Below are 23,852 nucleotides of genomic sequence, written 5' to 3' on the forward strand. Positions count from 1 at the left end.
CCACATCAACTGGTATTTGGTCAAAACCCTAACCTTCCCTCTGTATTAATTGATAAACTACCTGCACTCGAAGGCACTACTGTTAGTGCAAGGGTAGGACAACACATATCAGCGTTGCATGCTTCTAGGAAGGCTTTCACTGAAGCTGAATGTTCAGAGAGAATAAGGAGAGCGTTACGTAAGCAGCTCAGATCCACAGATGAAAAATATGAGACAGGAGACAAGGTCTATTACAAACGAGCTGACAGTACAGAGTGGAAGGGACCAGGGATAGTTATTGGTCAGGATGGGGCTGTTGTATTTGTAAGACATGGTGGTATCCTTGTTAGAGTACATCACTTGAGGCTTAATAAGTTACACACAACTGCTCAAAGTGAGGTTCTCGATGACACAAACAGTGAGATAATTGTACAGAATCAAGCAGCAGACAGTGAAAACACAGATGTAGTGAACAGAGCCACAGGTGGCTCATTCAGTACACAAAACACAGATGCTGATAACGAACAGGAAAGTGACAGAGAGTCCAATGCAGGAGAGGGAGCTCATTCGTTAGTGACTCATAATGATGTAATTCAAACTCAAATGGAGCACAATGTCTATAATGATAACCCTGTTATTCCTGTGTCCAGTGTCAAGGTAAAAGCGGGACATACTGTAACCTTTATGAAAAGTGATGAAAGTGTTCTATGTAAAGCAAAAGTCCTAGGTAGAGCAGGCAAAGCCACAGGAGGGTATAAAAATTGGTATAACCTGCAATTTATTGAAAATGATGGGAGTCATGGTCAAAAAGAAGCTGTTGATCTGTCACGTGTGAATAGTCTCAGCATTGAGTCCGATTCAGAAGTCATGGATGCTGATGTACTTATAACAAAAGACATATCATTTGATGAAGCTAAACAAATAGAGATTGAAAACTGGAACAATAATAATGTTTTTGAAGAAGTTGAAGATACAGGCCAAAGATGTGTTTCCACCCGTTGGGTCTGTAGTCTAAAAGAAACTGAGAACGGTATTGTGCCTAAAGCTAGACTTGTAGCCAGGGGTTTTGAAGAGTTCAATATCCAACAGGTGCAAAAAGATTCACCAACCTGTGCTTCTGAATCCCTGAGGTTATTGCTAGCAGTGATTAGCCAAAATCAGTGGAAGGTCCATTCTATGGACATTAAATCTGCCTTTTTGCAAGGCATGGAGTTATCAAGGGACATTCATGTTCACCCCCCCCAGAAGCAAACAGTAAAGGGGTGCTATGGAAACTTAAGAAATGTGTATATGGTCTTGCTGATGCATCACTTTATTGGTATAATAGAGTGAAAGAAATAATGCTGAGCACAAGTGGTAAAGTGTCACAAGTGGATCCTGCAGTCTTTTATTGGTTGGATGAACAATGCAAAGTTAAAGGGGTACTTGCATGTCATGTGGATGATTTTCTCTGGGCAGGTTCACAAAACTTTGTAACTGATGTGATTCCTCGACTGAAGTGTGCGTTCCGTGTGGGACGTGAGGAACATGATAATTTCTGCTATGTAGGAATGGACATTGCCACTGTAAATGGTGTAATTGAGATGAATCAGCAGGGCTATATTGACAACATGCAACCCATAAACATGCAGCCAGCACGTGCTATACAGAGAGATTCAGCTCTTAGTGAAACGGAAAGAGAGCAGCTGAGATCAAAAATAGGACAAATTCTTTGGGTTGCAAAACAAACTAGACCTGATGTTATGTTTGACGCTTGTATTTTGGCATCTATTCTGAAAAATGCTACTGTGCAGTCCATTCATGATGCAAATAAGGTGATTCGTAAACTTAAAGCAGGAAAGGTTACTCTGAAATTTCAACATTTGGGTAATAATGATGCTTTGAACTTGACTGTCTTCAGTGATGCCTCGCTGGGAAACTTGCCTGATGGAGGTACTCAAGGAGGGACATTGATCACTCTCATGGGGGAAAACGGGAAGTTTTCTCCTCTCTGTTGGCAATCTAAGAGGATCAGGCGTGTGGTGCGGAGCACCCTTGCGGGAGAGACACTCGCTATGTCGGATGGAATAGACAATGCTATTTTCCTTTCTACTCTTTTTTCGGAGCTCACTACTGGGACCACCAAATTAAATGCTCCCACGTTGGTCTGTGTGACTGACAATCACTCTCTTTATGATGCCCTTAAGTCCACTAAACAGGTCACAGAGAAGAGACTTCGGTTGGATATAAGCGGGATCAAGGAGCTCATTCAGAGTAAAACAATCAAAAAGGTGCTCTGGTCAGTGACAAAAGCCCAACTAGCTGACTGTCTGACGAAAAAGGGGGCATCATCCCTAGTGCTCTTGAAAGCACTATGTGAAGGACTGTGGAATCCACCCTAATTGGAATTCACCCTAATTGTTGTTTAAAAAAAAAAAAAAAAAAAAACACAGGCGAGAATGCTGATTGTATTTTGTTATTTTCTTGAATGTTTTTCAATTGCCTTTTCCCTTGTTGCACTTGGCTTTTGTTTTTCTTATTTTAAAGAAAGAAGAGGGAGATTGTTAACGTGTGTTGTTCTCCAATGAACACTTTACGACAGTTCTATGTTTCCCTTTACGGCTATTCATGCTGGAGGCGGGGCAGTGGGGGCTGCTGGGAGATGGCATGTAATGGAGGGAACTATGTTGACATGTCGGCTGCCTCGGTGTCTGAATAAAACTCAATATACTTAATATACGTTGTGTCTACTAAGTCTATATCAACACTCTGGGCCTCTCAAGGTTAAGAAAGTTCTTGGATTGAAGACCTAATAAAGTTTATTGTTATTGTATGCTCGTGAAAATTACCATATGTCTTTACTTACCCAACAATTCAATAAAATAAAAACATAAAACAATACAAAGCGATGCTAGATCACTAGCTGCTCACATACACAAAACAAGCTGATGAACTTTAAAGTCTTACACTGTATGTCACAGTATCTCAACTCTTGACTGTGTTTTTCGTTACAGTTCATGCCAGCAGCAGCTACCAGCCACCGGCGTGCCCATTACACGCCAGCACTTTGACCACATGAGGAAAAAGTTCAGAGAGTACGTCCAGACACAGACTCTGCAAAACTGGAAGTTCTGGATTGTATCCTTACTGTGGTAATAATACATTAGGTTAGACACAGTATACATACTTTTTAAGAAGACACAGTTATAAGAACTGTGTATATACTCAGCTGTACTCAGCAGTGTTTCAATGTATGACATCATTGGTTATGTGTGCTGAAATTAATGGTTCGATAAGAAAATATTATCAAACATTTAGTCTGACATTACATTTAGTATCATTTGCTAAAGGTTTGCATGTATTAGAACACGTGCAAATTTGATAGCACGGAAAGATATTCTACTAAATCCGGATTGTGTCTGTTAAATAATCAGAATAGTTAACAATCCATTCAGTGTGTTTGTCTTCATGTATATGCAGAATATATGCTAATTATTATTACACACAGAAGATGCAAATTCACTAATGTGGCAATCATTTAGTGCTCGCAATGTGATTTAACAAACCTGAAACTGTTTTGCTCAAATACCTTTATGAAAAGTACAAATCGAGGACCTTGATTTCCCTCTCCCTCTCCTCTCCTGGAGCCAGGCCCAGAGGTGTGGCACGATGGCGAGCGCCTGGTGGCCGGTCCTGTCCCCATGGGGCCTGGCCGGGCTCAGCCTGAAGAGGCAACGTGGGTCCCCCCTCCAATGGGCTCACCACTCATGGGAGGGGTCATAGAGGTTGGGTGCAGTTAGCTGGGCGGCAGCCGAAGGCAGGGCACTTGACGGTGTGATCCTCGGCTACATAAGCTAGCTCTTGGGACGTGGAACGTCACCTCGCTGGGAAGGAAGGAGCCTGAGCTGGTGTGCGAGGTGGAGAAGTTCCGGCTAGATATAGTCAGACTCACTTCGACGCAGAGCAAGGGCTCTGGAACCTGTTCTCTCGAGAGAGGCTGGACTTTCTTCCACTCTGGCGTTGCAAGCAATGAGAGGGCTGGGGTGGCAATTCTTGTTGCCCCCGGCTCAAAGCCTACACGTTGGACTTTAACCCAGTAGACGAGAGGGTAGCTTCCCTCTGCCTTCGGGTTGGGGGACGGGTCCTGACTGTTGTTTGTGCTTACGCACCAAACAGCAGCTCAGAGTACCCACTCTATAGAGTGCTCCCTCGGGTGATTCCCTTGTTCTGCTGGGGGACTTCAACGCTCATGTTGGCAACGACAGTGAAACCTGGAGAGGCGTGATTGGGAAGAATGGCCGCCCGGATCTGAACCCAAGTGATGCTTTGTTATTGGACTTTTGTGCTCGTCACGGATTGTCCATAACAAACACAATGTTCAAACATAAGGGTGTCCATATGTGCACTTGGCACCAGGACACCCTCGGCCGCAGTTCCATGTTTGACTTTGTAGTTGTGTCATCGGATTTGCGGCCTCATGCTTTGGACACTCGGGTGAAGAGAGGGGCAGAGCTTTCTATCGATCACCACCTGGTGGTGAGCTGGCTCCGATGGTGGGGGAGGATGCCGGACAGACCTGGCAGGCCCAAACGCATTGTGAGTGTCTGCTGGGAGAGTCTCCTATCAGAGAGAGTTTCAATTCCCACCTCCGGAAGAACTTTGAAAATGTCACGAGGGAGGTGCTGGACATTGAGTCCTAGTGGACCATGTTCCGTGCCTCTATTGTCGAGGCGGCTGATTGGAGCTGTGGCCGCAAGGTGGTTGGTGCCTGTCGTGGCGGTAATCCTAGAACCCGCTGGTGGACACCAGCAGTAAGGGATGCCATCAAGCTGAAGAAAGAGTCCTATCAGGTCCTTTTGGCTCATGGGACTCCGGAGGCAGCGGACAGGTACCGACAGGCCAAGCAAAGTGCGGCTTCAGCGGTCGCAGAGGCAAAAACTCGGACATGGGAGGAGTTTGGGGAAGCCATGGTAAACGACTTCCGGACGGTTTCGAAGCGATTCTGGACCACCATCCGCCGCCTCAGGGGGGGAAGCAGTGCACTGTCAACACCGTGTATGGTGAGGATGGTGTGCTGCTGACCTCGACTGCGGCTGTTGTGGATCGGTGGAGGGAATACTTTGAAGACCTTCTCAATCCCACCAACACGTCTTCCTATGATGAAGCGGTGCCTGGGAAATCTGTGGTGGGCTCTCCTATTTCTGGGGCTGAGGTTGCTGAGGTAGTTAAAAAGCTCCTCGGTGGCAAGGCCCTGTGGGTGGATGAGATCCGCCCGGAGTTCCTTAAGGCTCTGGATGCTGTGGGGCTGTCTTGGTTGACAAGACATTGCAATATCGCATGGACATTGGGGGCGGTACCTCTGGATTGGCAGACCGGGGTGGTGGTTCCTCTCTTTAAGAAGGGGAACCGGATAGACGAACCTCGGATCCAGGAGAAACAGTGTGGTTTTCGTCCTGGTCGTGGAACGGTAGACCAGCTCTATACTCTTGGCAGGGTCCTTGAGGGTGCATGGGAGTTTGCCCAACCAGTCTGCATGTGCTTTGTGGACTTGGAGAAGGCATTTGACCGTGTCCCCCGGGAAGTCCTGTGGGGAGTGCTCAGAGAGTATGGGGTATCGGACTGTCTGATTGTGGCGGTCCGCTCCCTGTATGATCAGTGTCAGAGCTTGGTCCGCATTGCCGTCAGTAAGTCGGACCCGTTTCCAGTGAGGGTTGGACTCCGCCAAGGCTGCCCTTTGTCACCGATTCTGTTCATAACTTTTATGGACAGAATTTCTAGGCACAGTCAGGGCTTTGAGGGGATCCGGTTTGGTGGCTGCAGGATTAAGTCTCTGCTTTTTGCAGATGATGTGGTCCTGGTGGCTTCAACTGGCCAGGATCTTCAGCTCTCACTTGATCGGTTCGCAGCCGAGTGTGAAGCGACTGGGATGAGAATCAGCACCTCCAAGTCCAAGTCCATGGTTCTTGCCCGAGAAAGGGTGGAGTGCCATCTCCAGGTTGGGGAGGAGATCTTGCCCCAAGTGGAGGAGTTCAAGTACCTAGGAGTCTTGTTCACGAGTGAGGGAAGAGTGGATCGTGAGATCGACAGGCGGATCGGTGCAGCGTCTTCAGTAATGCGGACGCTGTATCGATCCATTGTGGTGAAGAAGGAGCTGAGCCGGAAGGCAAAGCTCTCAATTTACCGGTCGATCTACATTCCCATCCTCACCTATGGTCATGAGCTTTGGGTTATGACCGAAAGGACAAAATCACGGGTACAAGCGGCCGAAATGTGTTTCCTCCGCCGGGTGGCGGGTCTCTCCCTTAGAGATACGCTCTGTCATCCGGGAGGAACTCAGAGTGAAGCCGCTGCTCCTCCACATTGAGAGGAGCCAGATGAGGTGGTTTGGGCATCTGCTCAGGATGCTACCCGAACGCCTCCCTAGGGAGGTGTTATGGGCGCGTCCGACTGGCAGGAGGCCACGGGGAAGACCCAGGACACGTTGGGAAGACAATGTCTCTCAGCTGGCCTGGGAAGGCCTCGGGATCCCCCGAGAGGAGCTGGACGAAGTGGCTGGGGAGAGGGAAGTCTGGGATTTTCTGCTTAGGCTGCTGCCCCCACGACCGGACCTCGGATAAGCAGAAGAAAATGGATGAATGGATGGATGAAACTATTTTGCGTCCACATTTAGCACGTTATGAATGATTGTGCAAACTGGCACAGTTACGCACAAATGGTGGGAAGTCTTACAACCATACTTGCCAACCCTCCAGACTTTCCCGCGAGAGTCCAGAATTTCAGTGTCCATCCCGAAAATTTCCCGGAAGCAGAAGAAAACACATCATGTCAGCAGCTGTGCGCGTTTGTTCCAAGGTACAAAATAGTGTGCGCTACGGTTGGGCGATGATATGATCGTAATCGTTGATCGCGATTAATTTGAGTTTGATCACAGTGATCAGTTGTTATCATTTTTACCCTGATCAAGCATGCCGAAAATTATAGAAAATAATGTTAGAAGATACCGCAGTAGTAAACAGTAGGAAAGCAACAATGATTGATCATGCACGGAACAATCTGCCTTTATTGACCTTGATACTGTGTGTGTCTGTGAATTTTGTTGTGTTTGTGTTCATTCCCGTGTGTTTGTACGTGTGTGCGCGACCTCCCATTCCACTGTTGCAAAAGTCAAACTCGTCACGACATAATGAATATAAATCAACCATTTATAAATCGTCACGACATAATGAATGTCCAATTAGTGATGTGCCTCTTCCCCCTTACACAGCTGGAAGTGCAGCCCAGAAGAATAAAATAAAGAAATATGACTGACACTAGCATAGAAGTATAGAAGTTGAAACACAACATTTTGAAGGAGCAGATACTTCAGTCTCACTGACTGCTTGAGTTCACGTTGTGGTGCACAGTAATCCTGCCCTGATAGCGGACTCGCAAGCACTCGCATGTCTTTGTGACTGAACTATACTGTATTGGTTCCGACTGGGAGAATAAACAAAGGCATTTTAGATCTAAATATTTCTGAATCAGACGTTTTGTTTATGTGTCTGCAGAGATTCAACTCCTCTGAAATAACACATACTAAAAAACTCTGACACTTTTTGGTCAAATTATTTTTGTGTTTGTGGATAAAAAACATTTTGTTCCTGAAATAATCATGTACCACATTTTATGTGTTGGCACACATTATTTAACTGTACCTCAAATTCAAAGTGCACTTCAAAGTACTTCTATTAAATATAAGCTACAGAATTTGAATACAAAAATTTAAAAAAAATAATAAATGTAATTTTTAACTTGGAAAAAAAAAAAAGTATTGTATTCACTACACCAAAGAAACTCTGTAATGTCAAGAAAACAAAACAAAATAACTTAGAAAGGAAGAAAACTTGTTTTTTTACCCCCACAAAACATACCAAAAAAGGCCCTAAAACCAGGTATGGACCGTAACATGGATTATCTCTACCGCATCTCTAGTAAGCATAATTATAGACATGAAAAAATGACAGTTGTCAGCTGTTAGCCTATATTACCTCTGTCAACATGACTGAAATGTATGTTATAAGATACTGCACAGGACAATCAGCCATTTAATAAAACATAAAAAAAAAGTAATATTAATCGAGATTGGATGATATGAAAAAATTAATCGTGATTTTTTTTTTTTTGCCCTACCACACAACCTTAGCCCGCACTCACAAAAAGTGTGGTTGAATACATAACCAAATACATGCTGCCATTTAATACTGTTTTAAAACTAGCATCTCTAAAACGTGCTTCAAACTATTTACTTAAATACATTTTTGAAAACAATTGTACCTGTCAGAGTAGTTTTAATGTAACTTACTTTTTACTTTTACTTGGGTATTTTTGTGAAGAAGAAACACTACTTTTACTCCGTTATATTGATTTTCATTCCGACCGTTAAATGTATTTATACAATCATTCATAATCTTTTGAGTAGGGCTTGCAAACACATATTCATTGGTCAGCGAGCCTTTTTCCGGAAGGCACTGTCACATGACTCCGTTTCGCCAATCCAACGTAAGCTTTAGTGATGTTTGACCCCATTCCACCAATCAAACAGTCTTGCTAGGAATAACAAGCCAGTGATATGATAAAATAGAAACTTACTTGTTTAACAAGTGTCAGAATGTTCCCAAATGAATTATTTACGTGACATGACACCAGTACATCCCGACTGTTTGAGACAACTGGTAAGCAGAAACCTCCTAAAACAGTTGACCAAAAGTGTCTTCTTTTTGAATGTCTCTAACCACAAGTGTCATGTAAAACCACATTAAAACATAACCACACCAAATAGCAGTGGAAATGTTTACTTATCTGTTATATCCTAAGCTTGAAAGTTACTAGCACTAGCTTATTAGCATGTAGCATTGTCTTCTTCTACTATAGTGTATTTACATTTCCACATAGCTAAACAAGCTGAAATGACCACCATCTCTCCCTAGTGTAGAGAGGCACACTGTGTATGGCTAACAGTCACATTAGAGATAAGAGCATGGGAACTACAACTTCACGTGTCGGTGTGAAAATAGAAACCACTAAATTATTTGACAAATCAGACTTTAAATTAGTGCATTAAAACATACTGACTGTAAAAAGTGACATGACATCAGACAAAGCACACAAATCTTCAATGACTACTTTCAAACTAGTAAAAAAAACATTTATATCATGTGCGGTAATCTTTGTCTGTAGAAATGTTAACATTTCAGCCTACAATAACTCCACTTCCGACTAGAAAAAACTTTCTGCAATACATTGAATATGAATTTTATGTTTCATCAGGCACGCTCAAATTGACTACAATTATTGTTCAAGAACCATTAAAAAATAGCTACTAAATAGATCAGAAATTACTCACAAGTTACTCAATATTTGAGTAGTTTTCTCACGGAATACTAACATACTTTTACTCAAGTAATTATTTTTAATACTTTTTATTTTTACTTGAGTCATATTATTATAAAGTAACAGTGCTCTTACTTGAGCACAATTTTAGGGTACTCTACTTAACTCTACCTCGCGTACATGTTCAATATTGAAGTGCAACTTTGTTTGTCAATACTTTAAGCAGCCATTTTGTTTATTGTTTTGCTTGTGTACATTGGAGGGCCCCCAACCCCTCCTAACATATTTTATTTATTTTGGTCGTGATTTTTATTTGAGTGAAAAATGTTGCTAACAAAGTATATTTAGTGTTAATTGTTTTATTTAACTTGGAGATTTAAAAGTTTACATTTCAATTACAAGGTTAAAACATACGAGCAATACAAGTTTATTGCGTTTGAAAGGATATACATGCACTATTTATGTATTATCGTTACATAAGTGGTAAATTTGGTTAATAATGGCAATAATATTGTTTATCGGCAATAATTTGTAGGTCAATATATGGTTGAGCAAAATTAGTTATCGGCTCAGGCCTATCTCAGACATAGCGAGTAAGAAGAGGAAATACGTGTGCAAGTTTAAAATTTATTGGAAAAAATAATTTCAATTCATCCAGGACAGCTCGAAGGGGATTGGGTATGCTGCCTGCAAATGTTGTAGTTCTGACTTCTCCATTAAACACGGTGGCTGAACGGTTATAATCACACAACGGTCAGAAAACCACAAGGCTCACCGCTTTTGAATATCTCCCTAATTCTGAGATCTCAAAGTTGGCAAGTATGCTTGCAACACAAATTTTCCTGCGTCGAGATCATTGCAGCACCTTCACAGTTAGTGCCAGCATCTTTCAGAGCGCACCGTTGGCGTGCTAAGAGGTATATGATCCTGTAGATCACACTGCAGTAGTGTTTTCCAAATTGTCCATAAAAAGTGGTGTGCTGCATGTTTCAAAACATGACAAAACATTACATGTAGGAGTGTCTGCATGGTGGTGACGGCAGTTATTTCACACACAATCCTCATTTATATATCTTGATCTGCACCATTTTTGTGCTTGTAATCAAATGAACACACTATCTCAGTAGATCACCAGCAAAATGCCCACTTATAGGATTTTATACTTTTTACACACTATTTAGTACTTATTTGGAATCTTAGTTGATTAGAGCCATCCCAGTGTTGCTGCATTTTATAAAGTACAAAAAATAGTCAAATAGTCATTGCACCTACAATCTACTTTTTATTAGGCCAGCTATTGATACATTTATTAAAGCAACTTTACTTGTTTCTTTGCCATCATGATATATTAAAGTAACAATGTGGTAATGTGAATTAGTGATAATACAAATAGTGTTAGTGTATGCATGTATAATGAAACACTTTATGCAAGTAGTATTAGCGTTGACCTTTATAAATTTATATTTTTTACAACTAGTATTAGTGTTGACCTTTATAAATGTATATTTTTTACAACTAATATTAGTGTGTACATATATAAGTGTACAGTTTATAAAAGAAGTGTCAGTGTATACATGTACTGTCTAAGTGTACACTTTTTACAAATAGTATTAGTGTGTAAATGCATAAATGTACAGTTTATACAAGTAGTGTTAGTGTATACATGTATAAATGTACAGTTTATACATGCAATATGAGTGTATAAATGTACAGTTTATACAAGTACTATTATTGTGTACACGTATAACTGTATTAATACAATATAAAAATTAATTCTATTTAAATGAATCCACAACAACCCTGTGATTAATGTGATCAGAAATTAAAATTGTTTAACAGCACTATGTATAATATCAATAAAACAAAGTTGCATATTTAACATATATCGTGTCTAAACAGTGATGTTTCCTATCAGAACAAATATATGTTCCATGTGAGAATGCAAATCAATAAGTTGATGCAGCACAAATGAAAATTATGTCCTTAACTTGGCGTCAGTTCAGCGTCATCATGGAGCCGCTGTTTGAGTCCTACAATGAAATGGTGTCCACTGCCAGTGTGGAATTACTGTGTCAGTCCACTTTGTCCTGGCTGGACCAACACTGTTCACTGCCTTCCCTCAGACCCAGTAAGTATGATATACTACTACTACTAGGGTTGTCCCGATATCAATATTTTTGGTACCGGTACCAAAATGTATTTCGATATTTTTTGATACTTTTCTATATTTTTTTAAATAGAGGGGAGCACATTTTAATAAAAAAAATCTTACAATACATTATGGTTCCTATTGCACTCAAATAACAATTTTAGAAGATTAAAACAAAAATAAAAGGCATTAAACACATTGGGCTTTTCGTTTTGCACTCAAAGAACAATTTACAATTTTATATTTTACATATAGTCTGCCATAATCTAGGATTAGGTTGGAATAGAATTAAAATCTTTACTGACATAGTATCAAATGCTTCATGATTTATGGTTGGCAGTTTTGGTCTGTGCTTTAAGACAAATACAATAATTAGTAAATCAATACTATGGCTAAAAGTACACACATAAGACATGTAGCAGGTAAAACAAACATTTTAGCAATGTGTTACAAAATTCAGTAATTTCACTTGCAATTATTTGGCATCGAACCAAGCAGCTGTGTGCGGGTCTATGTATCTGTATGTGCACAACATATTAACTATATTACATTTAAACCCGTTTTGCAGGTCTGGATTATTTTTCTTTACATTTTTACCTAAGTTTGAAGCACAGGTGGTCTTGCCACCTTTGGTGAATCACGTTTTAAAGCACTGCTTGTAGCATGGCGCTTTAAAGCAGACCTGGGCAAATTAAGGCCTGGGGGCCGCACGCGGCCCGTTAAGATTTTCAATCTGGCCCGCAGGACATTCCAAAATATTTTTTTTAGATCTTTAAGATCGAAACTGTAGCTGCCGTTAAGATGGGCAGTGATGTTTTAAAATGACCTTAAGTCTTGAACTATACAAAGTATTTCAATGGTTGGAATTTGCCCTTTTGCATGATATATTAGTTACTATGGTCATGTAATTAGTTTCTATGGTCATCTAAGACACAGCAGCTCAGACGAGGCACCAAGCAGTGTGGATAGGGAGCGTTTCCACAGAGTGTTTCCAATGCGGCCAGCCTGAAATGCGGGTGTCAGGGACAGACGCGGAAGAAGATTTTTACAGCAAAGTTCTAAAGCTTCATGATGTATCAGATATATCAGATTGTATGTGTTTTTTTTACCCTTCGCGTTCATATTTTGCTGTGTTTGTTGCATTTTTGTTACGTTTCGCTTGATTGTAAAATATGTCGATCGAGAGGGGGTGTGACTAGGGTTGGGTATCGAGTATCGAGTATCGATTGGAACCGGGACTAACTTTCCGATTCTCCCGGTACCGTTCAAAAGTTTAAATTTCGATTCCTATTTTCGAAACCCAGTCCGCCGACCGGAAAAAAAAAAAAAAAGTATGTCCGCCGAAGCGGAAGAAGAAGCCGCTGAGCACCAACGAAGAAGCGCCCACCGCCGGAAGTGTTAGCATAGCCGAGCGAGTCAGTCAAGCTCAAGCATGGATAGCGGGCGTCGGCGGTCGAAAGTGTGGCTTTACTTTACAAAAAAAAAAATGAAATAACCGCAAAATAACAGAGCTCCATGTCCATCAAGAAAAGAGTGGAGAGAGAGAGAGAGCTGCAGATGTACCAGGACGTTCCACCGATACTTATGTCTGACGACCCTGCTGCATGGTGGTGGTCCGGTGGAACCAACAAAAGACTTATCCTTTGCTGTCAGATCGCGCTTTCTCCTATTTATGCGTTCAAGCTTCTTCCACACCCAGCGAACGTGTATTTTCCACAGCAGGAGACACTATCTGTCCAGAACGCTCACGCATCCTGCCTGAGAAGGCGGATATGGTCATTTTCCTAAACAAGAACTGTCTCTGATTTTATACTGTACCTGCTGCTACTCTGGACTGGGTTTTGCAAGTTGTTTCTTATTGTTTATTTGCTTTTCTGCGCCAGGTTAGCCCATCAGTGGGAGCACGGTAACATTTTTAAGTACCTGCAGCATCATACACTTGTGTGTGTAAATGTGTTTTCATGAGGTTTTCAAAAATAAAGCTCTCTTGAGGAAAGTGTACCCCTGGGAAAATGTATTCATAATTTATAATATTTATATTCAAGTTCATAGATTTGATATATATATTTTAGTTGAAAACAGCCCTGTGAGGAATTTATAGTAAAGTTCATAAAAAGTTAATAGAATTAAAATTGATGGAGAATGTCAGACTATTTAATTCAGAAAGACTGTAGGTTAGCTAGCTCATTTAAAATATCCTAAACTTTTTTTTGACCCTGCCGCTTAAAAGAATTGGAATCGAGAATTGTCAGGAATCGGAATCGAAACAAAGAATCGGAATCGGAATTGGAATCGTTCGAATTCAAACGATACCCAACCCTAGGTGTGACGTTCATATGTTGTCAATATTCAGTATTTTATTGGTCATAGTTAATATTGTAAACCCCACACTCTTTATTTTCATGTACATTCTGGGTGTCTCATTCAGTAAAATAAACTTAAAATTCCATTCTGTTTTTAAAGGCGGTCTGTCATAACGTTTTTAGCATTCAATCGGTTTTGTATTAGTGTCCCTAAAAAAGATATACCAGCCCCCAGACACATTTTTTTCTCTAAATTTGGCCCCCCGAGTCAAAATAATTGCCCAGGCCTGCTTTAAAGCATCACCTTGATCGATAGTTTTGAAGCCCAAATACCTTCATACAACGCTTCATGCCGCCTCTTTATTAACAAGTGGAATTGCCTTTATGTTGCATCGTGACCAAAATAACTTGGCACAACATCCCATAGTTTAGTTAGAAATGTAATTCTCAGTCCAATGTAAGCATGGTACCGACACATTTCTTCAGTACCTTCGGTTCTTCTAGCTCTGAACAATCCAGTAGCTTACAGTAGACAGCAAAAGGCTAGTTCGCCCTCTACTGGGTAAACCTTATAATAACACGTTTACAACATAAATGATAAATGAGTTATACTTGTATAGCGCTTTTCTACCTCCAAGGCACTCAAAGCGCTTTGACAGTATTTCCACATTTACCCATTCACACACACATTCACACACTGATGGAGGGAGCTGCCATGCAAGGCGCTAACCAGCAGCCATCAGAGGCAAAGGGTGAAGTGTCTTGCCCAAGGACACAACGGACGTGACTAGGAAGGTAGAAGGTGGGAATTGAACCCCAGTAACCAGCAACACTCCGATTGCTGGCACAGCCACTCTACCAACTTCGCCACGCCGTCCCCAATAACAATTGTATTCAGTATACCACACTTTATTTGCCAGTTTTCCTCTCATAAATGTTTCTTCTTGTGCGCTCTGTGTGGGTGCGCGCGCTAACGCAATAAACATGCTCCTCGGTTCAGCAACGTCACGGCAGCACGGCAGTATGCGGATGAGGAAAAATACTGGTATTTTTCAAAGGCTGTAGGCCGCAGTGCTTTTGGTACCGGTACACCGTACAACCCTAAATACAACATATAATACAATCATCATTGACTGAAAATGTTTTCATATCAATGTGGTCAACATTTACATTTCTTGTACACATAATTATCATCTACAAATGATAACTGCAGTGGTCCTGAGTTCACTCTGTCTCCTGAGTACGTCCACGTCCATCCTGACCGACCCATCCCTCCTACCACAGCAGGCCACACTTGCCGTAACCCAGGGTGCACCGGATGGTGCCCTGGATGATTCCATGCAGCCTCTTTTAGACAACACACGCAACATGTGACTGAAAGACAGTCTCTCAATACTGCTAAGTTTCACTGGAGTAATTTTTTTTTTATTATTAAATACAAAACATTTCAACTTAAACTTACTGTATATTTGCAGCAGGTAGAATGTTTACTATTTACTGTGTTTGTCCTTTGAGTGTTACTCCAATTGTTCATACAATTTCATGTTGTTAACCACAAGGTACAATCTTTTGGGAAGTGCAACCTATAGGAAAAATAATAATAGTAACAATACTTTGCTTTAAAGGTTTAAAATAACTGAGAATTTAATGAATGAGAATAAGATATATACGTATTGGACTAGTCTAGCCTGGATTTGAGGCAATTGTCAGCCCTTAGCTGGTCAATTATGAACCCCTAATTATCAAAATGTATTTTAAAATTAACCTAATTCATTAAGGGAATATATCATTTGATATTACACCCATTTGCTTAAATCAATAACTCAAAGCTAAGATGTGAATGATTTGTTCAGATATTGTTTCTTAACCTCTATTGTTGGGCCACAAGCGCCCCTTTGAGGGCCACCGAAAATATTTGTTCTTCAGTTGTGTTCTCTGTCAGTTCTAGTATGCTTTTCCACCACCTGAGGCAATAATGTGTCACTTGTAATACACTTTTCCACCACTTGTGGCAGTAATGTTTTAGTTGTAATAGAGCGTATAAAGAGAGTATGACCAACCCGGTTTCAGGCGATCTCCCCAATGATTGGTCAAAAAGCTACTAAGGGGCACCATGACTGCTACCAACTTTGAGCTGATGCTATGTGTTTGCAAAGCTTCCTCGTTACTTTTTCAACGTAGGTGGAGCAGCATGGGGCCGCTCCACCTGCGAAACTTGTGGAAAGCTTTTCATCGCTTTTCTCACAACCCAGAAAGAAGACAAGTACAGCGAACAACATTAGACACCTACCAATTACAGCGTCTTGTGCGAGGTAAACACAGGACACAACATCTACATTTTGTTCAGGAGAGAACACAGAAGCTTTTACAAATACAAACAGAATAAATTAACAAACTAAAGGATAATTTGACAAAAACAGACAATATTTGAATTTCAGTGAAACTTAAATATTGCTATTAAGTAACAGTAGAAGAGAAATTCAAACACAAATAGACAGAGTAGACATTGCAACAGCAAAATAAACCAAATTTGGGGTGTAATAGATGATAAAATGAACTGGATGTCTCATAAAAATATACAACATAAAGTGGCAAGAAATATGTCAATAATGAATAATGCAAAATATGCTCTGGACTAAAAATCGCACCATATTCTCTTGTGCTCACCAGTGTTACCATATCTGAGTTATTGTGCAGAAATATGGGGAAAACTCAGAATTTCTCTGTGATTGTTGGTCCAAAGCTAATTTTGTTAGCAAAATGAGGGTAATACGTGTAGGAGGTTCTTTGTATTACTTTACGTACACTGCAGGAATGTAGCAGCAGAGTGTGTCAAATATGGCTGCAACATTTTACTTTGGTGAAATAAAAGCATGTTTTGGATGGATGTATTGAAAACTCAATGTCAAAACAACAGCAATTGCATGCTTCCGAGCACACCCACACATGTCCTTGGTAGCAAACATGGTGCCTGTTTTTTAGTTGGCCAAACTCTCTTCATACAAAACACTTTTCCACCACCTTTTTTTTTGTGGCAGTAATTTGTCACTTGTAATACACCTTTCTGTAACATGTGGCAGTTATGTGTCACTTGTAATACACTTATTCACCACTTGTGGCAGTTATGTGTCACTTGTAATACACTTTTTCACCACTAGTGACAGTAATGTGTTACTTACTGCAGAGTCGTGTATAAAGAGATAAAGGCCAACTAAACAACAGGCGCCATGACTGCTATCAAAGACGTGTGCGGCTGTGCCCAGATGCATGCAATTGCTGTCGTTTGGACCTCAGTTTGTCTGACAAAATAAACCAAAATGATTTGTCTATGTATAGTTTTAAACATATTACAGGTCAATAACTTACAATTAAACATGCTCTTATTTTGTGAAAGTATTATTTTGCAGCCTAGCTGCTACATTCCTGCAGTGTTAAGTGACCAGCATGTACTCTAAAAACGCACCTGAAGGCGCAATAAACGTAAAAAGAATACACAGTACGACCAAAAAATAACTTATTACCCTCATTTTGCTCATATCTTACTTAACTTATAGCACTTTCCATACGTTTTTATTTCCAGGTTTGGGTTAAAGCAACGTAAAAGCTTTCCACTATTTTCGTGGGTGGCGCAGCCCCATGTTGCACAAAAGGGCATTTTTACACATCGAAAAAGTAAAGAGGAATACCGCAAACACAGCATCAGCTCAAAGTTAGTAGCAGTCATGGCGCCCTGGGGTCACATAGATAGTACTTTACATGAGTGCCTTTTGACCAATCATTGAGGAAATCGCCTGAAACCGAATTGGCCATACTTTCTTTATACACGACTCTGACTTATTGTCATACTTTTCCACCACTTGTGGCAGTAATGTGTCAGTTGACTGAGTGACACATGAAAAGAAGAAGGAGAAGCGCTTTCTTTAAGGGCACACATGATGATGAGTAATTGTATTAATTATGTAATACTTAATAATTATATGTGATGCTTGATGTGTCCATAAATACACACTCCTGATAGTTAATAATTGTACGTATATGCTTTTATGAGTCCCTTTTTTTGCTGTATTTTTGACTATTAATTAGTGTTTATTTTTGTAATCAACCATGTTGGCATGATGTATGCACAGCTTTATCTGTTCAATAAATAATAATCTTTGTGATTAACACATGGTTTCATATCATTTGACAATGTTTACACCTACAGGTAAACTGTAAGTAGGTTACATGTATTTATTGAATAACATTACTCATTCATTGTGACTATTTGTGCTAAAAACGTTGGGTCTCCAGGTGAAAAAGGTTAAGAACTTCTGTTATCAAATATTGACATGCATTGTTTTAGCATATTTAATGTACAAAACGTAACAAAGTGCTCGCATCTTTTATTTGTATGTGTGGAAAAAGTTTGGATGTTGTTATCACGGTTTTAGAATGGCCTTCCCAAAGTCCTGACTTAGACGTGTGGACAATGCTGAAGAAACAAGTCAATGTCAGAAAACCAACAAATTTAGCTGAACTGCACCAATTTTGTCAAGAGGAGTGGTCTAAAATTAAACCAGAAGCTTGTGGATGGCTACCAAAAGCGCCTTATTGCAGCGAAACTTGCCAAGGGACATTTAACCAAATATTAACATTGCTATATGTATACTTCTGACACAGCACATTTGGTCACATTTTCAGTAGATCCATGATAAATTCATAAAAGAACCAAACTTCATGAATGTTTTTGTGACCAACAAGTATGTGCTCCAAAATAAGAGTTGTAGAAATGATTGGAAACTCAAGACAGCCATGACATTATGTTCTTTACAAGTGTATGTAAACTTTTGACAACGACAGTATGTATATATATATATATATATATATATATATATATATATATATATATATATATATATATATATATATATATATATATATATATATATATATATATATATATATATATATATACAGCAGTGACGTGCGGTGAGGTTCATGGTTGGTGAGGCACTGACTTCATCACAGTCAGATTTACAAACATATGAACCCTAAAGAGTATCTTATTCACCATTTGATTGGCAGCAGTTAACGGGTTATGTTTAAAAGCTCATACCAGCATTCTTCCCTGCTTGGCACTCAACATCAAGGGTTGGAATTGGGGGTTAAATCACCAAAAATGATTCCCGGGCGCGGCGCCGCTGCTGCCCACTGCTCCCCTCACCTCCCAGGGGGTGAACAACGGGATGGGTTAAATGCAGAGGACAAATTTCATTACAACCTAGTGTGTGTGTGACAATCATTGGTACTTTAACTTAACTTTAACTTTACACATACAAACTGTAGCACACAAAAAAGCACATTTAATGAAAAAAACGTTATTATGGTCTTACCTTTACTTATAAATGAAGTCCATGCGCCGCTGTTGTGCTGGATTAATGCACCCCCGCCGTAGAATGCACCCCCTGACGGGTGTGTTAAATCAACTAAAGCCCACACTTAAACTTTCCACGTGCAAGATTGAATATATTTAAAAAGGTTATTTAATAAGAAGCCAAAAAGTATAAAAACAATAATGTTTGTGTTGGAGGAGTTGTGAATGAATGAAATATGAAATCCGTGCTGCAGTCTGCAGGTGTACCTAATGTTGTGGCCCTGTGGTCATTCACAACTCCTCCAACACGAACATTATTGTTTTTGCCCTTTTTGGCTTATTAAATAACTTGTTTAAATAGATTCAATCTTGCACGTGGAAAGTTTAAGTGTGGGCTTTAGTTGATATAACACTCCCGTAAGGGGGTGCATTCTACGGCGGGGGTGCATTCTCTACCACCAGGAGGCGGGATTACTGCGAGCCTCAGCCAGTGCGTCTTTTGCAGCCGTTTTATGATTGCTCAGCACAAGAAATACTTACACACATACAGTTGTTGACAAAATACATTGTACATTATATACCTCAGCTAACTAAACTATGGAAATGTCTAATATAGTTCATATAGCAATACGGTCTCACTGCACAGCAGGCCAGCAGTTAGCCGAGTCCGCAATCCATGTTGAGGCACAACACAGTGACGTACCTCAACTGGCTGCTGATCACCGCACCGTCTCTTCTCAGTATTTGAACGGCAAATTTGAAAATTCAGCGATTTTGAATAAAAATAATATAAAACTGGTGAAGTTAAATGGAAAATAACTTTATAGTATAATCACTGGATACATATAACAATTTAATACATTTTTTTTCTTTTTACATTTTTTTCTTTCCATTATGGCACATGAGGCCCTGCCTCACCTGCCTCCACTGACTGCACGTCACTGATATACAGTATATATACATATATATATATATATATATATATATATATATATATATATATATATATATATATATATATATATATATATATATATATATATATATATATATATATATATATATATATATATATATATATGTATGGCACATGTACAGCAGAATGTGTGACACTTTTTACTAAAATATTGTGTCAAAAAACACACAGACAAACTCATAAATATAAGAATAAGACCGGGAAATATTTTCACACATTCATCAGTCACTCCTCTCTTACACGGAAATATCCTGCAGTTTGTGTGTTTTTTGACACTATATTTTAGCTGTAAAAAGTGTCACACATTCTGCTGTATGTGTGCCTGGGATATATATATATATATATATATATATATATATATATATATATATATATATATATATATATATATATATATATATATATATATATATATATATATATATATATATATATATATATATGTGTTAGATGTAAATATAAACGGAATACAATGATTTGCAAATCCTTTTCAACCCATATTCAATTGAATGCACTACAAAGACAACATATTTGATGTTCAAACTCATAAACTTTTTTTTTTTTTGCAAATAATAATTAACTTAGAATTTCATGGCTGCAACACGTGCCAAAGTAGTTGGGAAAGGGCATGTTCACCACTGTGTTACATGGCCTTTCCTTTTAACAACACTCAGTAAACGTTTGGGAACTGAGGAGACACATTTTTTAAGCTTCTCAGGTGGAATTCTTTCCCATTCTTGCTTGATGTACAGCTTAAGTTGTTCAACAGTCCGGGGTCTCCGTTGTGGCATTTTAGGCTTCATAATGCGCCACACATTTTCAATGGGAGACAGGTCTGGACTACAGGCAGGCCAGTCTAGTACCCGCACTCTTTTACTATGAAGCCACGTTGATGTAACACGTGGCTTGGCATTGTCTTGCTGAAATAAGCAGGGGCGTCCATGGTAACGTTGCTTGGATGGCAACATATGTTGCTCCAAAACCTGTATGTACCTTTCAGCATTAATGGCGCCTTCACAGATGTGTAAGTTACCCATGTCTTGGGCACTAATACACCCCCATACCATCACAGATGCTGGCTTTTCAACTTTGCACCTATGGTTCTTTTCCTCTTTGGTCCGGAGGACACAACGTCCACAGTTTCCAAAAACAATTTGAAATGTGGACTCGTCAGACCACAGAACACTTTTCCACTTTGTATCAGTCCATCTTAGATGAGCTCAGGCCCAGCGAAGCCGACGGCGTTTCTGGGTGTTGTTGATGAACGGTTTTCGCCTTTCATAGGAGAGTTTTAACTTACACTTACAGATGTAGCGACCAACTGTAGTTACTGACAGTGGGTTTCTGAAGTGTTCCTGAGCCCATGTGGTGATATCCTTTACACACTGATGTCGCTTGTTGATGCAGTACAGCCTGAGGGATCGAAGGTCACAGGCTTAGCTGCTTACGTTATTACGGACCGTAGATGGTGAAATCCCTAAATTCCTTGCAATAGCTGGTTGAGAAAGGTTTTTCTTAAACTGTTCAACAATTTGCTCACGCATTTGTTGACAAAGTGGTGACCCTCGCCCCATCCTTGTTTGTGAATGACTGAGCATTTCATGGAATCTACTTTTATACCCAATCATGGCACCCACCTGTTCCCAATTTGCCTGTTCACCTGTGGGATGTTCCAAATAAGTGTTTTATGAGCATTCCTCAACTTTATCAGTATTTATTGCCACCTTTCCCAACTTCTTTGTCACGTGTTGCTGGCATCAAATTGTAAAGTTAATGATTATTTGAAAAAAAAAAAAAAAGTTTATCAGTTTGAACATCAAATATGTTGTCTTTGTAGCATATTCAACTGAATATGGGTTGAAAATTATTTGTAAATCATTGTATTCCGCTTATATTTACATCTAACACAATTTCACAACTCAAACGGGGTTTGTATGTATATATATATATATATATATATATATATATATATATATATATATATATATATATATATATATATATATATATATATATATATATATATATATCTCCATCCATCCATCCATCCATCCATTTTCTACTTATTCCTTTCGGGGTCGCGGGGGGTGCTGGAGCCTATCTCAGCTACAATCAGGCGGAAGGCGGGCTACACCCTGGACAAGTCCCCACCTCGCAGGGTTATATATATATATATAAATACAGTATATACACATAACACACACCGGCCCCCAGATATATTTTTACCAACTAATGTGGCCCCTGAGTCAAAATAATTGCCCAGGTCTGATCTAAGTCCAAGTCAAGAGTCGAGTTTGTAACTTCAGTCACATGCGATCGTTCCTCCCTAGCTGCAGTGCTACCTCCCCACAGTGACCGCCCACAGTGGATATAAAGAAGGTTTGTGCGTTGCTATTGCATTCAGTCTGCCCCCGTCTTCTGCCAGCCATGACAAGCGCAGCTGATTGCGCACACCTGCGCTGATTCTTTTTTTTTTTTTTTGCCGCAGAGTAGCAGCAGCCAATCTGGAGGGCGCTTGAAGTCAGCGCCCCCTGGAGGACAATAAGTGTTATTGTATTGTTAAGAATAAATGTAATTTAGCAGTCACACATTTTTTTGTAAAGTAACTTCATGACAATATTCTGAATTAAATGGTGGGATGAAAGATTCTCATGTTCCATATCTTCCCAACGATCTCATTCCTTTCACGACTATTGTTTTGTATTGTTTGTGTAAATTGTGTGTGTGTTCCAATAAAGTTATTTTAAAAACTAGAAACCCCATTCTTATGTAAACAGTTCATCTTACTGTTTTGTAGTATTGATATAAAATGGGTGTGCGTTCCAATAATACTGTTAATATATTTTTTTAAATTAATATATAGAAAATAAAAAAGCAAACTCCGCGTCGACAGAGGACGCTGTGTGCCAGTCCGTCATGTTATCAGCCATGACTCGGTGAGCTGTCCACTTCAGCACCACAGGCGAGCAAACAACTGATCTTGTTGACGGACTAACGGATCTAATCAGCACCGAAGCCCGGGACAGCAAATACATCATCAAATATATAGCATCGAAGATATAGCATCATACATTTAGCATCACATACACATCAACTGGGGACGCTTGACACCTACGGGGCTGAAGACTCCGGGAAGAGGTAAGATATTTGAAAGGAATTAAGATCAAGTTGATAATAGCTGACATATAAAACAACTCACTCTTTTTCCTCTGTTTGGGGAACAAGCACGTTGAAGCATGTTAGCCTGTCTACGATAGCGTATCTACCGTAGCATATCTACGTTAGCATCCTCCGTTGTTCGTTTCGGTCAACAAAAGCCAAGGCGACATGCTCGTCGTGCAGATCCGCTCTATTCATCTTTTATACAGTATATTATATTATATTTATCGTTTTGGATGTTCTATTTATGTCTTTATCTCTTGTGTTTATGTCGTGATCTCTATATCATCTGCTGCCGCTTCATTGTTCCTCCTCTGCCTCCGGGACAATCGGTCATATGTTTATTTCTTCCAGCTTTTATGAACGCTGCATGAACACTTTGTGGAAGTGTTTATCTCGCAAACAGACTTACAATAGGAATATATAGGCTTTATTTTACTTTGTAACATGAAATATTGATAATTTAGCTTGATTAGCAATAAGATGCTTTTCACCAATAAGTTCATGAAATGTAATCATCAATCATGTTTAATACTTCTTAAAGCTTATAACATATTTATTCTATTAATTAGCCTTATTAGAAAC

At 39.8% G+C, this 23,852-nt stretch overlaps 1 protein-coding gene across 5 annotated transcripts in view; it reads left to right on the forward strand.

The window, feature by feature from the left end:
- LOC133650827 (carbohydrate-responsive element-binding protein) overlaps positions 1-22,834 on the forward strand; it is a 92,334-nt gene extending 69,500 nt beyond the window's left edge. For 3 of the 5 annotated variants that reach the window (XM_062048502.1, XM_062048503.1, XM_062048505.1), the window contains 3 exons: positions 2,973-3,096; positions 11,326-11,455; positions 14,993-16,998. In XM_062048502.1, coding sequence (XP_061904486.1) covers positions 2,973-3,096; positions 11,326-11,455; positions 14,993-15,153 — 415 coding nt within the window. In that variant the 3' untranslated portion in view covers positions 15,154-16,998. Of the gene's footprint in view, positions 1-2,972; positions 3,097-11,325; positions 11,456-14,992; positions 16,999-22,596 lie in introns of those variants that run through there. The other 2 variants (XR_009826317.1, XM_062048504.1) reach the window with 2 other exon arrangements.
- Positions 22,835-23,852: the final 1,018 nt, after the last annotated feature.

This window comes from Entelurus aequoreus, linkage group LG05 (assembly GCF_033978785.1).
Source record: "Entelurus aequoreus isolate RoL-2023_Sb linkage group LG05, RoL_Eaeq_v1.1, whole genome shotgun sequence".
In the NCBI taxonomy this organism is placed as follows: Eukaryota; Metazoa; Chordata; class Actinopteri; order Syngnathiformes; family Syngnathidae; genus Entelurus; species Entelurus aequoreus.